At 42.7% G+C, this 18,407-nt stretch overlaps 1 protein-coding gene across 1 annotated transcript in view; it reads right to left on the reverse strand.

Annotated features, from left to right (window-relative positions):
• NCEH1 (neutral cholesterol ester hydrolase 1) overlaps positions 1–17,806 on the reverse strand; it is a 31,572-nt gene extending 13,766 nt beyond the window's left edge. The window contains exons 1-3 of the mRNA XM_075861623.1: positions 17,240–17,806; positions 10,055–10,283; positions 1,026–1,095 (exon numbers count right to left, since the gene is read on the reverse strand). Of these exons, the coding sequence (XP_075717738.1) occupies positions 1,026–1,095; positions 10,055–10,283; positions 17,240–17,377 (437 nt within the window). The 5' untranslated portion in view covers positions 17,378–17,806. The remainder of the gene's footprint in view (positions 1–1,025; positions 1,096–10,054; positions 10,284–17,239) is intronic.
• Positions 17,807–18,407: the final 601 nt, after the last annotated feature.

Raw genomic sequence — 18,407 nt, forward strand, 5'->3', positions numbered from 1 at the left:
AAAACGATGCCTACTCTGACATCACTTCCAGGAGCTATACCATACACACTTCCTGCTCTGCCTACCCCCTGAATTCACTCTGCACAGAACACTGGTAATACTGAGATCTCGTGGTTTTCTTGCAGATAATGCAGGTTCAAATGCATGAGGAAGAAGCTAAAATGGAGCAGAGAACTCTCAGCAGAGTATGACGTCTATGATGTGCAGAATCAGCCAATAACTGCAGAGGAGGAAGTGATGTCAGAGAGGGGAGGTGTCATTTTGGCGACTACTGCTGTACAGCCCAGTCACCTGCAGCATTTTTATTATGGTCTATGGTGTTATAAGAGTTGTGCAGGATTAGAAGAACATGGCTACTTTCTTCCAGAAACAGTACTATACCGGTCGATAGGTTGTGTCTGGTATTGCAGCTCAGATTCATTGAAGGACAGGTGTGGTGCCATTTTTGGAAGTAAGCAGCCATCTTTTTATAATTCTGTACAACCCTATCAGGAACCTATAGTGTACACATCACCGTGAGGGACCAGAGTTGTATGAAAATAAATATTTCCAAATGAAACATTTATGGCATATCTAGGAAATATGCCATAATTGTCTTAGATGTGTGGGTCTTCGCTCTGGGACCCTAAAAGAACAAGGGTCACCCTACCCTCATCCTGTCTGGTGAGGCATCCACTGCATCTAGGCAGGGAATGAATGGAGAGGTAGTTGCGCATGTGCACAGCTCCCTCAATTTATTTCTACGGGAGTCACAGAAACAGCCGAGCCACATCATATTCACTCCATGCTCATATTACACATTTTGCTTGACGGTGCCACCATTTTCTGACAAAATATTTGATTAATTTAACACTTAACTAATAGGATAATATCTAAAATAGCTGGACATATTTTAACAGTTGGCGTGAGAACAACATTGCAAATAGGATTCCTTTCTAGGGGCATTTTATAAAATTAGGTCACTGATTTCTGTAAATGTGCTCTATTCTAAAGAATGAAACTGGAAGATCATTGTTTAAACTTACTCAACAGAAACGACAATTGCATTCACATCTTCGGAAATTTTTCGACATAGACTGTCGTAGGATCTCGTTCCTAAAAAATTAATGATAAATAATATAATCAATATGGAAAAGACAAAATCTACTAGGTAATGCTGAGCCCTGCTGAAGTAACAAAAAGTATATTTTAATCCCTTAAAGAGGCTCTGGCACCAGATTATCAAATCCCTATCTCCTATTGAATGTGATCGGCGCTGCAATGTAGATAACAGCAATTTTTTTTTTTTTTTTTTTTTTAAACTATCATTTTTGCCCAAGTTATGAGCAATTTTATATTTATGCAAATGAGCTTTTCAATGGACAACTGGGCGTGTTTTCTCGTTTTACCAACTGGGCGTGTTTACTGGTTTTACCAACTGGGCGTGTATTGTGTTTTTACCAACTGGGCTTTGTGAATAGAAGTGTATGACGCTGACAAATCAGCATCATACACTTCTCATCGTTCCCACCCAGCTTCTTTCACTGCAGACACACAGCTTGACGTCACCCACAGGTCCTTCAACCTTGTCGTCGGACAAAGAAGATACATCAGCTCCAGGCGTCCAAAAGGTTAATATGCTCGTCTCTAGGGAGTTTACTATGCTTACCTGCACATGGTGATGCTGCTGCAAATTCAACTGTACCCTCTGACGCCTGGAGCTGATGTGTCTTCTCTCTTCCGACGCCAAGGTTGAAGGACCTGTGGGTGACGTCACGCTGTGTGTCTGCAGTGAAAGAAGCTGGCTGGGAATGATGACGTCACCCACAGGTCCTTCAACCTTGGCGTCGGAAGAGAGAAGACACATCAGCTCCTGGCGTGTATCCACTGCAGATAATATAAAGTAATACTCAACTTTTAATAATTACTATTAAAAAGAATAGACAGGATTATTTTAAACATGAAAATTCATAACTACTATTAATTCTATGTAGTCCTGATGATAGAAAAGAAGGGTGTAAAAATGTGACAGTCAACAGCAGCAGGAACATTAGTCTTTCCCTATTCAGTTCTGCCGAATACTGCTCTTTTCTGCCTTGATCACCTAGTTCCTCCCTAATATTTACTAATAATTGCTATAAGCCCCATATATATATATATATATATATATACACACATCACACACTGTAATATGTTATGTTATTAAATATACATCAGCCATAACGTTAAAATCACCTACTTAATATTATATAGGACCCCCCATGCAGCCAAAACAGCTCTGACCTGTCGAGGCACCGACTCCACAAGACCTCTGAAGGGGTCCTGTGGTATCTGGCACCAATACGCTAGCAACAGATTTAGGTCCTTTAAAGTGTAACTAAACTTTCAGAAAACTTCTGACATGTCATAAGTTTTGATCGGTGGGGGTCTGAGCACTGAGACCCCCACCATCGCTAAAACGAAGTGGCAAAAGCAGCTTTGTTTCTGATCAGCTTTTCTCGGAAAGCCGAGCAGTTGGTGTACGGGCTCAATAAAAAGTCTATGGGCCCATACATCAACTGTTTCAAAGAAACGCAGATCAGAAATTAAGCGGCTCAGCGCTCACCCGAGCGCTTCTGCAGCTTAGTTTGTTTGCTCAGACCCCCGATCAAAACTTCTGACATGCCACTATGCTTGAGAAAGACTCCTGCGCAGTCGAAACGTAGCTTCTTTGATATTTTTGGGATGTGTTAATAAACACAGATATATTTTTGCCATATGGATGCGGTCCTCAATTTTTTATACCAATACCCGTCTGGATGGGATTTCTGGGCTTGGAATTTGCATCTCTCTCTCTCTAAATTGAAGTGAAGTGGTGTAAACATGAGTGCTGTGGAATATCTTTTACCAATGTCACTATGACACGTCAGAAGTTTTCTGAAAGTTTAGTTACCCTTTAAGTTGCGAGGTGGTACCTCCATGGATCGGACTTGTTTTTCTATCACATCCCAGATGTGCAGTTGGATTGGGATCCGTGGAATTTTGAGGCCAAGTCAAAACCTTGAACTCTTGGTCATGTTCCTGAAACCATTCCGGACTATATTTTTTGCAATGTGGTAGGGTGCACAATCCTGCTGAAAGAGGCCACTGCCATTAGGAAATACTGTTGCCGTCAAGGGGTGTATTAAATCTTCAAAAAGCATTAGGTAGGTCTCATGTGTTAAAGTAACATCCACATGAATGCCTGGGCCCAACGTTTTCCTGCAGAACATTGCAAAGAGTATCAAGCTACCTCCGCTGGCTTGTCTTCTTTTCATAATGCATCCTGGAACCCTCTTTTCTCCAGGAAAGTGACAAACGTACCTGGCCGTCCACATGATAAAAGAAAAATGTGATTCCTTCGACCAGGCCGCCTTCTTGCATTACTCCATGGTCCAGTTCTGATGCTCCCATGCTTATTACAGGCACTTTCGGCGGTGGACAGGGTACAACATTGGCACTCTGCCCGATGCATGGCTAAGCGGCCCTAAATACAGCAAGCTGCGATACACGGTGCATTCTGACACCTTTCTATCAAAGCCAGCAGTAACTTATTCAGCAATTTGTGCTACAGTAGCTCTATTGTTGGATCGTACCAGTTAACGTTCAGTCCCCATACACATCAATGAGCTCTGTTGCCGATTCACCGGTTGTCCTTCCTTGTACCGTTTTTGGTGGGCCCTAACCACTGCATATCGGGAACATCCCACAAGCTGTTTTGGAGATGCACTGACTCAGTCGTCTAGCCATTACAATTTGTTTCTGGTCATAGTCACTCAGATTTTTACGTTTGCCAATTTTTCCTGCTTCCAAAACATCAAATTCAAGAACGGACTGTTCACTTGCTGCCGATATCCCACCCCTTGACAGGCGCCATTGCAATAATATAATCAGTGTTATTCAATTCACCTGTCAGTGGTTTTAATGTTATGGCTGAATGGTGTATATTTTTTTGCTTTTCCCTAATTTTGACACAAATTGTTTCAAAATGTGCTTACATTTGTATATTTGGTTTAGTATATTTTAATACTTACAAATACAACAGTAATTTTTGAAACTTTGCAGACCATTTTGTTTTTATGCTCCAAGACAAGATTGCATTAACAAAGTGCAGAACATTAGAAAACCCCCATTTTTAAAACCATACCCCTAGAGGTGTAGTAAGCATTAAGATCCCATCATTTTTTTTTATTTTTTTTTTACAGAACTAATGCAAAAGCAAGTGTGAAATTTTAATTGTTTTTTTTTTCCTATAAATATATTTCATTCTGTCACAGGGCTGGGAGAGATTGGTGACTGTTACGGAGTCAACAAAATATGGTATAAATCCACTGTGTTGCCAACCATTTTGGCGAAGGGCTAAACTGGGAAGCAGAGTCTAAGGGATAGCTAGGTGTTCATTCTTTAACCTCTTTGGCCCGATAGAATCCCCAGGTCACTACCCCCAGAGTAGTCTCTTTTAGCAGCAACCGACGTGGACAGTCAAAATACAAATTACAGCAGGCAAGATGCAGGGTCCGTACTAGTGTAGGTCAAGGCAGGTGCCAGTTGGTAACTTAAAGAGGCTCTGTCACCAGATTATAGGTGCCCTATCTCCTACATAATGTGATTGGCGCTGTAATGTAGATAACAGCAGTGGTTTTTATTTTGAAAAACGATCATTTGTGAGCAAGTTTTGAGCTAGTTTAGATTTATGCTAATGAGTTTCTCAATGGACAACTGGGCGTGTTTTTACTTTTTACCAACTGGGTGTTGTACAGAGGAGTGTATGAGGCTGACCAATCAGTGTCCTACACTTCTCATTGTTCCAGCCCAGCTTCTTTCACTGCACAATCACACTGTGCTGTGAACCTAATTGCTCAGGCAAAGAGCAAAAGTACCTTAAGTACCCGGGAAAGTTGGGTAAATTCAACACACGTCCTTTAAGAAAGGGAGAGTCAAGGCACATTAGTGACCGACAGGGGAGCTGTAGAGGAGAGGTGTGGGGGGAGGCCACCAGCAGAATAGACTGGGAGAAAAGAGTGGCGCTAGGAGCCAGAAGACGCCAGGGACCGGTAAGTACATGGCAGCGGGAGCAGTGATCCAGTCCAGCCTCACATGAAAGATATAGTCTGCGAATCAAGGTATTGGAAGAAAGTTTTAAGTATAGGGGTAAGGAACTGTCATTTGGATAGCACTTACATTTTAGTAAGGTTTATACGGCTCGATATAGAAAGTGGTAGGATCCCCATAATATCTCTATTTAGAGACAAATTAAAATTAACAGGTTAACACTGAGGGGCAACATTTTGCTAAAATCCCTGTCGATGTACAGTAGATTGCCTAGATATTTAAAATGGTCAACCGCCTTTAAGCCCTTGACCATAGGAGTTCACTAGATGAGATCTATCTGGAGATAAATAAATTAGAAATGACTAAGTCCAATTAATATGCAGTCCAGAATATTTTCCAAAGTCCTCATTCAGTTGGATTGCTCTTGGAAGAGAAGTGTCAGGGTGTGCTATAAACACCATTAAGTCATCTGTGTACTGGTCTATTTAATCTTAGCCACAGTAGGAGGAGATATACCACTGTAGGGAACATCATATCGGAGATGAACGGTCAGTGGTTTCGCAGATAATGTAAAAAAAAAAAAAAAAAAACATGGATGACAACGGGCACCACAGTCAGGTGCATCTGAAAAGAGAAAAAGGGGGTAGATAACGAGCCGTTAAGAGTGTTTGTATAATCTAGAAATCCAGGTGATAAAGTTAGGTCCGAGACCAACTTTGTGGAGCACATTCAAAAGATCGGGCCATTTAATGGAGTCAAAGGCCTTGGCCGCATCCAGTGAGGCAAAGCCCAATCCTCCAGTCCAGACTCTCCCATCTGGGAGACAATTTGCACTCTTCGGATATTATCCAAAGCATTTTGGCTGGTTTGGTCCAGATGGATCAGTGTGGTAATGACTTTAATAAGCCTATTGGCATGGACCTTTGCAAGTGGCCAAAAAACAAACAAAAAAAAGATGTTTAGCAGCAAAATAGCCCTGTAAGAGCCATATTCCAACGGGTCCTCCAATATGATAATAATGGCTGCCTCATAAAAGGAGTCTGGAAGGAAGGTTTGTTCATAGGAGGTGTGATACACTTCCAGTAAAGATGGGTTTCATTTCATTCTAGTATTTTAGAAAAACATCCAAGGGAAGCCAGTCTGGGCCAGTGGATTTGCCCTTTGTCATGTCTGAAAGATCTCCCGATATCTCATCTGATGGAATAGGATTAATCATAAAAGTTCTCTGGACTGCAGTCAGAGACGGGCTTTGGAGGTCTTTCAGATATGCCACAATGTCACTTTCGGAGTATCTTAGTCTTGTGTCAACTTAATTTTAAGAATAATAGGAGAGGCGCTGTTTTAATGTATAAGATGAGCAAGAAGACTACTAGCTTGGTTGCCTAGTTCAAAGTACTCATGGAACAATTATCTTCGTCCAGCTTGGAGCTAGGCTAGTCGATTAGGCTCAGACGGGTCAGCCACATGTATTGTTTCAGATGTCTGCAGTTTCATGCGAACTCCAGCCCCTCTGTAGCAGATTCCCTTTTTATGAAAGAAATTACGGATTAAAGACAGCCTTGGAAATACGTTTTGAAGCAGTCCTAAAAGAATGAATGGTTTTCATTAGATTTATTAGTGACCAAAAAGATTTGGAGCTGGTCAGGCATTCTATCTTGGTTATTCATAAGGGGAAGACAAAAAGGGTGTATTCTTCAGTTATGTTGATTGGTGTTAAGTGGTATTGGAGTAAGTCTGCAATTACGGAAGAATGGTCAGACACTGCTCTGGATTGGTAAAAGACAGACTCCAGGACTGAACATGTTCTGGAGTAAAACGTGTATGCTTTGAAAATGTGGTGGTGATATCACCACATACAGTTAAGTCCATAATTATTTGGACAGTGACACAAGTTTTGGCATTTTAGTGGTTTACCAAAACATATTGAACATACAGTTATATAATCAATATGCGCTTAAAGTGCAGACTCTCAGCTTTCATTTGAGGGTATTCACATCCTAAATTTGAGGAAGGGTTTAGGAATTACAGCTCTTTAATATGTTTCTGCCTCTTTTTCAAGGGACCAAAGGTAATTGGACAATTATTTCAAAAGCTATTTAATGGGCTGCATGGGCTATTCCCTCGTTAATCCATCATCAGTTAAGCAGGTAAAAGGTCTGGAGTTGATTCCAGATGTGGCATTTGGATTTAGAAGCTGTTGCTGTGAACCCACAACATGAGGTCAAAGGAGCTCTCAATGCAAGTGAAACAGACCACCATTAGGCTGAAAAAATGAAGCAATCATTCAGAGAGATAGCACAAATTTTAGGAGTGGCCAAATCAACAGTTTGGTACATTATTGGAAAAAAAAAAAAAAAAAAAAAAAAAGAAGAGTGCACTGGTAATCTCGTGAACTCCAAAAGTCCTGGACGTCCACGGAAGACAACAGTGGTGGATGATCGCGGAATCCTTTCCATGGTGAAGAAAATTACCCCTTCACAACATCTACTTAAGTGCAGAGCATTCTCCTGGAAGTAGTTTTATCAGTATCTAAGTCTATCAAAAAGAGAAGACTTCATGAGAGCAAATACAGAGGGTTCACCACAAGGTGCAAACCATTAATCAGCCTCAAAAATAGAAAGGCCAGATTAGACCTTGCTAAACAACATGTATAGAAGCCAGCCCAGTTCTGGAACAGCATGAAACTAAGATCAACCTGTACCAGAATGATGAGAGGAAGAAAGTATGAAGGCAGCTTGGAACGGCTCATGGCTGCCAAAGGGTCACTAGTGTTTATTGATGTAGCTAAAGACAGAAGCAGCTGCATGAATTCTCAAGTGTTCAGGGATATACTTTCTGCTCAGATTCAACCAAATGCAGCAAGGTTGATTGGACGTCGCTTCACAGTACAGATGGACAATGACCCAAAACATACTGTGAAAGCAACCCAGGAGTTTAAGGCAAAGAAGTGGAATATTCTGCAATGGCCAAGTCAATCACCAGCTCTCAACCCGATCGAGCATGCATTTCACTTACTTAAGACAAAACTTAAGGCAGAAAGACCCACAAAGAAGCAACAACTGAAGACAGCTGCAGTAAAGGCCGGGCAAAGCATCACAAATGAGGAAACCCAGCATTTGGCGATGTCCATGGGTTCCAGACTTCAGGCAGTCATTGCCTGCAAAGGCTCCTCTACAAAGTATTGTAAAAAAAATTACACATTTTATTTATGGTAATGTTAATTTGCCAATTACTTTTGAGCCCCTGAAATGAGGAGGCGGTGTGGAAAAACTGTTGCAATTCCTAAACGTTTCACAGGATATTTTTGTTCAACCCCTTGAATTAAATCTGAAAGTCTACACTTCAATTGAATCTCAGTTGGTTCATTTCAAATCCAATGTAGTGGCACGCAGAGCCCAAATCATGAAGATTGTGTCACTGTCCAAATAATTCTGGACCCAACTGTATCTGATCAGTTAAATTCCTTGAGGGGAGAAATGTATGGGGGTTGAGGAGGAGGGCCCTGCAGGTAAAATTGATCAAGAACAGGGTTATATAATAAAGTGTAGTCTCTCATTTAGATCACCACTTTCTTGTCTTCTGGAGCGTCACTGAGCCGTTAGGGAAGATAGAAATAGAAGTACCGTATTTTGATAGGTAATTCCTCCCTTGTGTCTAGCAGCTTGTAAGACGGCGTTACGATCTTTCCTGCTAAGAAACTGGGCAAGGAATGGACAAGGGGTGCCCCTGGAGATGGAGGGCGAGCAGGAACCCTATGGGCTCTCTCAATTGCATAGGCCAAGGATAAGATAGAATTTGGAAAGGCGGCTTTAAGCCATTGCTCCAAAAAGGCACAAAAATCTCATCCTTCTGACCGTTCAGGTAGCAAGATTTTTCAGCAGAGCCGGTCCTTGAGGTCATCCAATCACATATTGGCAGCTTTTTTCTAGGCCATTTATGTTCTCAGGAATCAGGACTGTGATGTCCTCCAATTGTGAGACACTTGTTTCAATCTCTCGGATGCGATCATGGAGTTTGTGGCGGTCCTAACGCTGGGGGCTGGCATTCACCTTTGACTTACTCAGTGTGTCGTCTCATGGCGGAAGTCTGCTACGCCTCACCATCACCATGATTGACTGTTGGTATAACGTTATGGTGGAAATCGGTGTTCGCATTACACCAGATGTAATGAGTGATGAATAAATCAACACTTCTCCTTTGATTCTGAAAGTCCTGGTGCGGTTACTTTTTCATATATACATTACATACACACTGACATTATCTTATTAAAATGGCACCGGTCAAGGGTTGGAATATATTAGGCAGCAAGTGAACAGTCACTTTTTAAAGTTTGTGTTAGAATCAGGTCAGAGCATCCCCAAAACGGCAGGTCTTGTGGGGTGTTCCTGGTATACATATACTGCCAATTGCATGTAAAACATTGGTGTGAATTGAGCCCTAAACTCACATGTTCACACGGAGGAATTTTTGCGGCAGAATCCGCCGCGGATACCGCTGCAGAATTTCACCTCCCATTCATTTCAAATGGGAGGCAGACGCTTTTTTTACCGCAAGCTAATTTTTTTTCAGCTGGCAGACAAAAGAAGCGTCCTGCCAGATCTTCGGCCGGATTCAGCTCAAACCTCCTATTGAAATGAATGGTAGTAGGAATCTTCCTGCTGACGGCAGGAACAAAGCGGCGGAACCCGCCAAGCAAAATTCGCCGTGTGAACATAGACTTAGGGTTAATTCACACATGGCAAACATTTCTGAAAATCTGTTCAATACATCTGAATAGGGTTGTTTCTGCAGCAGGTGCCTGGATGTCTGCAAGTTCCATTCAGATCAATGAAAACTGATTTTCAGTCGCAGAAATTTCTGCAACCAAATCTGCCACGTGTGACTGCACCCATAGTGCTTGGCTGCTGGAGATATAGGGTGTGTCACTGTACAGATTACCACAATATATTATTACATATAGATTCCCAAATTTAAAGGAGTCTCTCTCTCTGGAATATAAACGTACTTGCACTTCCAAGAGCCCATCCTCCGCCATGGACATAGACGATGCTGCGTTGTAATGATCCACGCGTCTCCTTCTTGGGTTCAAAGATTCTGACCTTCACACCATCAAACAAAGTGTCTGTAACTTTTAAATGGGCAGATGATACTGGATCTAACTTGTCAAAGTAGTTGCACACAAAGTTTAGAACTCGCAAGTGGTGACTAAGACCCACATAATGAGCCAAGTTGCTCTGCAAAAATAAACACAGGAAACATTTTTAATTTCACGACAATAATGGAAACTCTACTGGTAATTGGACCGGCCAGATATTCATGCTGCCCTGTCTGAGGACGGTATAAAGAAGAGACAGACACGCAGATTATTGTAAATATGGAGAAAAGCTGCAATCAGCGGCTGGATGGCGCGGGGGGTTGCGACGGAGCATGAACATATGCATATACTTGTACTCATACTTTTAGTGCTGGCCGCACCCCGCAAGTTCTAAATACTCAAACTAATAAGTGATAGCATGCTAAAATTAGCGTGTCTTCCTTATGCTGCCGCCAGACAGGCCAGCGGAAATATCGGCCCGATCCACTTTAATGTACTGTATATGGACATTTCTGTATAGTCATATAATGATTTTTCTATTATTTTCAGGAGAATCTGCTCTCGAGATTTAAACAGAGTTATACAAAACAGTTTTAGGCTGTGTTCACATCAGCGTTGGTTCCCGTTGAGGGTTTCCATCGGACCTTTCGACTGCGCTATTGACTGTCAAAAAACGGAAACCTTACACAACGGTCACTAACGGAAACCATTAGCAACGGAAACATTACCATTGAAAATCAATGGTAATGCAAACAGAACCTACAGTTGACTTTGAATTTCCGTTGAGGGGTTCCTCCTATGGAAAGGTCAGAAGGAACCCCTCAACGGAAACCAACGCTGATGTGAACAGGCCCTCAGATTACTCACTGATAAAAGTAACAGTTCAGATTGTACAATACAATTCCATTAATCTGGCATCCCTGCCGCTGTTTGTTGACACAGCTGTAGGGGTGGCGTATCCGTAAACCCACGTGAACGCTGCAGCCAATCACTGGCCTCAGCTATCTTATGCAGTATACCCACCAACACCAGTAATTGGCTGCAGCGATCATGTGGGTATACAAGCACATCATCACTGCAATCATGTCAATAAATAGCAGCGGGAAGGACTGGGGCGGCGCGGCTGGAACGCCAGAGACCTGTGAGGTGAGTAATGTTTTTTTTTTTATTAATACACCCCCCCCCTTACCCTGCCCCTTTTTTGAATAAGTTGGGAAAACCCCTCTAATGGGACCTAAGTGTGGTCAAATGTTCTGGTTTATAGATTGGTTATAGAAAAGAAATATAAGTTACTTGTAAGGCCATGTTCACACAGTGCAGACGTGCTGCAGATTTTGTATGCATTTTAAGCCAAAACCATAATTGGATCCTGGAAAGCAGAACTATAAGGGTATGTTCACAATGAGTGTTTTCAGCCGTTTTTTGGGCCAAAAACGTCCCGAAAAACGTCTTAAAAATCAGAAGCATAACGCCTCCAAACATCTGCCCATTGATTTCAATGGGAAAAACGGCATTCTGTTCCGACAGGGCATTTTTTTACGGGGCCGCATAAAAATGCCCACGAAAAAGCAGTGCAAGTCACTTCTTCAGCCGTTTTTGGGGCCGTTTTCAATACTTTATAGAAAAACCACTCCAAAAAACGTCCGTTAACAGCGCCGCGAAAAACGCGACTGATTAAAAAACGGCCGAAAATCAGGAGCTGTTTTTCCTTGAAAACAGCTCCGTATTTTAAGACATTTTTAGTTTGTGTGTGCACGTACCCTAAGGCCCCATGCACACGACCGTGCCCGCAATCACGGCCCGCGATTGCGGGCACGGCCGGCCGCTGACTGCCGCATTTTCGGGCCGTGCTCCCATACAAAGTATGGGAGCACGGCCCGCAAAATGCGAAAGAACGGACATGTTCCATAATTCCCGGAACATTTCCACGGCACTGACACCCTTCCGTAGAGGTGTCAGTGTTCAATGAAAGTGAATGGCTCCGTTTTTGCGGACCGCAGTTACGGAGGTTTTTTGCTGTCGTGTGCATGGGGCCTAAGGCCTTCCTTTAAATACTACTTCTGTTTAGGTTTTGTTCCTGCTTTTAACTTACAAAATACGTGCAAAATTTGAAGCAAATCTGCACTGTGTGAACAAGGCCTAATGGTGAAGAACCTACGAGAAGGTGGCAGGGTAATCCACTAGTCACATAAAATGTGCTACAATTACCGGGTTTTTATTTCTCATAATTACTCTTTTTAGGCTGGATTCACCCACAGCAGATTGCTGCGTTTTTATGCGCTTTCGTAGCGTTTTTAATGGCGTTTTCCCTGTGTTTTTAGTGCAATCAGATCTTACATTAAAGTCTATAGTAAAATCTAAAATTTTGGTTTGGTGCATTTTTAAGGCAATTTTGCGGTCAGTGGCGTTTTCCCCAAACGCAGCGTGCTCTGGGTTTGGCTTTTTTTAGGCATTTCTCACATAGGCTTCTCTATAGAATGAAAAACGCCACTAAAAACGCATGTTACATTTTAATAACGCCAGCGTTTTTCGAAGCGTTTTTATGTGTGAAGGAGGCCTAACGCCGTCTTGTTTCTGTTCTTTCGTTGTGCTGGACTATCAGATGCTGGATGGAAGGAATTTTACTGTACATGCCTCAGTTCATGGACATTGTACTGGCACAAGCCGTCCTTGGACATTATGATTGGTACTCATACTAGTATTTTGAAATACAAAAAAGACTGGCAGGCAATTTCAGCTGAGGGTGTAACTCGGCGTGCTGCATATAGTCCTATTGAATGTCCTAATGTCCTGTGACCACATTCAGCAGTTCGAGATATTTGGCGAGCGTGCAAGAAGTAGGGGAAAGGTCATTGGTACATAGCGTAAAGCTCTGAAAGCCCGGCATTCTTCTGCAGTGTAAGAACTGCCCCTCTTCTAGAATTACTTCTATCACCTCAGGCTCTATTCACACGACCGTTTTGGTCCGTTTTTCTCGGCCGTTTTGCGCCGGGTTTCAGTTTTTAACGGCAGATTTTGACCCGTTTAGCATCCGTATTTTCCCCTGTCCGTTTTAAGAAAGGTTGAATTTAATTTGTAAATTTTTTACCACACACTGCCCTCTGTAGATAATGCCACACACTGCCCTCTGTAGCTAATGTCATCTACAGGGGGGGTGTCATCTACAAGGGACCTGTGGCAGCAAAAAAATAAATAAATCACCTCCTCCTCACATGCACTTCGCACTGCGAGGAAGAGGAGAGAGTGAGCGGCAGAAAGCACGGCCGTCACTCGGATCGCATCCAAGTGACAGCCGTGTTTTACACGGCCCCATAGACTTCTATGGGAGCCGTGTGGCCGGGAGAACGGTCAAAAATAGGGCATGTTCCATTTTTTAACTGCCCGGTTTCCAGAGTATCCCTGTGAATGGGGCCGTATTGTAAAAATGTAAAGAAGATCGGGTTCTATTGTAGAATGGATTACTGGAACGCTGTGGAGGATTTCTATATTGTTATGGGGATTACACAATTTGAAACCACAAGAAATGATGTTTTTCCAGACTAGTCTGTGCAGAGTTTACTGAAAGTCAGGCTAATGGGTGATCTGCCGGCACCACTGGGACAGGTCAATGACCCTCACCACGTGTGAGTCAGGGGGGTCCTAGTGGCATAGATTTTCCCCATGTTATTATTTGCAGATGCTTTCACATATGTACATTATAAATGTCATTACAGAGATGTAAGAAGCATGCAATATCCTATTATTTTACTATCAATTGTTATAAACTATTATTTAAGGAGTATTGCGACTACCCACATGTGCACATCTATACCATACGTCTATGGACACACTGAACATACCAGCAGGATTACTATAGGCTAAAGAAATACATTAACCAGTTCAGGACCAGGCTATTTTGCGCCTTCAGGACCAGACACGGTTTAGCTATTTTTAGCACTCATTAGTTAAATGGCTCCAACTTTTTTATTTGTTGGACTAGCGACGTGATTTTTGCGATGTTTTTTTCCGTAGACAATGCAGATTTCTTTTTTTTTTATCATTTTTATACACATCCGTTTTGGTATTTTAGAATTTTTATACTTAAAAGTTTGAAAATAATAGTAAAAAAAATAAGCTTTTTTACTTTTCTTCAGCTATTTTTTTTGGTAATAACAGTTTTACCCTAAAATAGACCTTTTATTTGTGATCGCCATTGTCTACCGTAAATTTTAATATATTACATGTCTGTATTAGGGTAATTGGGTCCGGGCTACAACAATGATAGGCGGGGAACGGTTTTTTTATGTGTATTTATTATTCATTTTCTTTTGCACTTTACTTTTATTTTTTTCTTACTATGGACTGTCCCTCAAAAGGTCAAAAAAGACCTTTGGGGAACATTATAATTTTTTTTTCCTTCTTTTACACCATGTTTTTCCACTGTAACTGGAGCTGCACAGCAGCCCCAGTTACAGGGGAAATCAGCCATCTCATAGTGACGATTGTCACTAATATGGCTGTGCTGGGTCTAGTAAGAACCAGCAGCAGTCTGTCACTAATGGCACCCGGCGATCATGTGACCAGTCACATGATCACCGGGAGGAAGAGAGACAGCGGCGCGGCCTCTATTCCTATACACAGTGTTCATTGCGCGCTGTGTACAAGTGATCAGAGGAGACAGAAGCAGCGAAAGCTGCTTCTATCCTCTCTTCAGGGTCCCCGGCAGTCACTGACAGCCAGAGACCCGACATCGGGCAGAAAGTTAAAACCCGCGCCGTAAAAAGTCTACGGCGCAGGTTTTAAGGACTCTGACCGCGGGCCGCAAAAACACAGCCAGCGGTCGGGAACCAGTTAACATACATCTCAGCATGGGCACCACTTTGAGGATACAAAGCTTCAGCATTTTATGAGATCTTAAAGCGGCTGTATAAGCTTAGAAAAAAGGGTCTTTTTCAGAAACAGCGCCACTCTTGGCCATGGGTTGTGCCTGGTATTGCAGCACAGCCCAACAAGTGAGTCAGGCTGACCTGCAATCCAATGCAGACACAGCCCATGGACAAGAGTGGTGCTGTTTCTGGAAAAAAAAAACAGACTTATTTTCTAAGCTTGTACAATCCCTTTAAAGCATGTTCCTTTAGTAAAATGATGACACTTATTCATGAAATACTTGGTCTTATGTAAACAATACGGCTGCAGGTGATGTCACGTGTCTTATAGCACTAGGACCACTGCCGTTGGGGGATGCAGTCGCGTGACTAGTTCACATTAATCGACTACGCTATTCATCCCGTAAAAACTACTGAACCCTTGCACAACGGAGACAAACTGAAACCATTGGCAAAGGATCGAAACCAATGGTGATGGAAACGGAAACATACGGTTTCAGTTTGTGTCAGTCAGGGCTCCGTTCCGAAGGAAAGCTCAGACGGAACGGAGCCCTGACACAGATGTGAACATAGCCTAAGTAAACTGAATATTTCTAGCAGAAAGTCGATATAATAAATATAACACCCATTAAAGATAAACCTGGAGTAAATATAAAATACTGGGCATTGAATGGGGCACATGTAGCAATGTGTCTCACCTCAGGAGTTGGTATATGCATGCTAGATAACGTTGGAGCTCACAACATGTCTCTTATTAATTCCGCCCTTCTGGGAATTTACCGTCCACTTCTCGGATCATTATAAGGGAGCGAAGTTAGACAGTCACACCTACAGTAATGCACTTATAAAAAGGGTACGCCATTTTTTTTATACCTAAAAAAGACGCTTAAAATCAATATGCATCGGTCTTAGTGGCTTCACACATAAGAGTTAGTTTCGTGCCACATGCTATACTCCTTATCGGTTATGGGTCACTTCAAGGAATTTACATATAGACCGACAAAAATAGGAAGGCATAAAAGCGCACCTACTGCGGGCTACTCTGATGGCACTTTATTATGCCGCCTCTCGTCGAGCTCGCTCGGCCACTTCAGTAGCCCTGAGGGGGTCTTAGGCCCTGTTCACACTAAGTGATTTTGACTCGCAAACCGCGTCGGAATTAGCGCCAAAAAATTACCAAAACCGCCCGCCATTGAGTACATAAAGTGCGTACATCCATATATAGATGAATAGATGGTGTTGGGCACTGGTGGTGGTCTCCAACTCCTGACGAAGGGTGCGAAACGCGCGTCGAGGTGTTTCTACCATCAATAGCCATCATGTCAGCCACAGGTAATTGATATGCAACTATGCTGAGTATTTATGTATGGTGGTCAGTATAACAATTTTGATAGATTTTCACCCAGATAGTGGGGAGACTGATACTATATGATTTGATATCAGTTTGGAGACTTTATACTCTTCCCGTGATTGGTGTTGCTATTTACCTGCTGTATACTATGCATCATTATAACATATGGGACATGGTGGTGAATTGATGATCTCGGTCTCTGTAATTCTGTATGTACTTGTATGGGTATCTTTGGGAGGGTATTCCAATTGTGGAATAACATTTATATTTTTGGACTAACATATGTCTGGAAGACTTATTGTCTTGTGTATACATTAATATGAGGAGTATATAGGATTTCTCAATTATAGATTATGTCTTAGGGTTACTATGCTGCCCAAGGGGTATTATAGGTGCTAATTACTAGGTGAATATCTGCAGACAGATTTTTCTGCCGGCAAAAAAACTCTGTGTGAACAGGCCTTACATCAGGTGGAAGAGGTGAGCTTCTTTGTGGCTACTATTTGGCTAGGAGGGCTAAATTAAAAGTGTCTGGGGCTAGCATGTTACCTTGTGCCTCTCCTGCCTGGCAGTGGGTACAGATGCACTCATCAGGCACACTATATAGCGGTGACAGCACTGATACTTGCTGATCATTGTGCCCAGGCACTTATGTCAGCCAGGACGGCAGATGTGGAGGCCTTTGTCTAGTGTTGGACACAATACACAGCTCTGGACTGGTGCTGCACATAGATGATCCCCCAGCTCTTTACAATGTGACCTATTTCTACTGATGTATTATTATAAGGCAGATTAGTCAGGCAGCCAGTGGAGGATCCTGCCGGTCACAGCTGTTACTTGCAGGAAGCCATTTACACCCAAACAATGCAATGTACTCACCAGATCCTGCGCAAACCTGAAGGTGGCATCGAGAAACATGAGCTTCCAGGGCTCGGACAGGGTGCTGGGCAGCGGGGTGTACACATAATAGGCTGTGAGAGCTGTCAGTACGGTGAGCAGGGCAGGCAGAGTCCTCATGCTGACAGCTGGCAGACTGCACAGCTCTGCTGCATATACAAACTCCTCGCAGCCCAAGTTTGTGTTGGTCTCATTGAAGAAGCTCTGCCCGCAGTAACCAATCAGACAGCAGCAAATAGGAAGCCATACAGCACAGTGTCACGTCCTTGTGTAATGTAAGCCTGCAGCCAGATGTGCTCAGCAGCGCCACCCAGTGGCTGACTGACTGCACGTGTGTGCACTTGCCTTCAGGATCGGGCGAAGTCAAGAATGGCAGGAGGACGGGACTCCACCCCACAATGCAACACGCCTCTGATAAATAACCCAGATAAGAGAGGGATAGAAGACTAGGACTATGAATAATTACAGGGAAGGAGAGAAGATAATATACCAGATGTCAAATGATCGCCTCGCAATAGAAATACATTCATACTGTAAGTGTAATAGCTACTGTAAAATGATCTGACTAATGCCATTTCTATGTGGCCATGAGCGTTTATTTAAATCCTGAAAGTGATTTTTTTTTCTTAGGGGCTGCAACTGAAATGAACAAAACCAAAAAAGCAATACTTACCTGTCCTTGCTCCGAACGATCCAGCGCTGTCGCTTTGGTGGCAGTCCCAGCTTGTTTACATGCACGTAGCATGTGATCGCTGCAGCCAATCAGAGGGCTAAGCGGGGCTCGCTGGTAACGAATCGTATTTCTGGCATAATGACAATAATACAATATATGGCCGCTCAGCCCCGCTGAGCCCTCTGATTGGCTGCAGCGGTCACCTGCTAAGTGCATGTAAACAAGCACTGGGACTGCTGCAGAGCGACAGTGCTGGATCGCCAGGACAGGTACGTATTGCTTTTTTTGTTTTATTCATTTCACTTGCAGCCCCTAAGAAAAAGATTTAACTTTCGGGATAACCCCTAAAAGTGTTCTTCTTGCCTATGATCTAAAGAGGATCTGTCGCCTCTCCTGACAGGTCTATTTTTAGTAAATACTTATATTCCCCATGAAATAACAAGTCTGTAACATATTTTCTTAGAACGCCGTGTAGTG

Source organism: Rhinoderma darwinii, chromosome 4 (assembly GCF_050947455.1).
Source record: "Rhinoderma darwinii isolate aRhiDar2 chromosome 4, aRhiDar2.hap1, whole genome shotgun sequence".
NCBI lineage: Eukaryota > Metazoa > Chordata > Amphibia > Anura > Rhinodermatidae > Rhinoderma > Rhinoderma darwinii.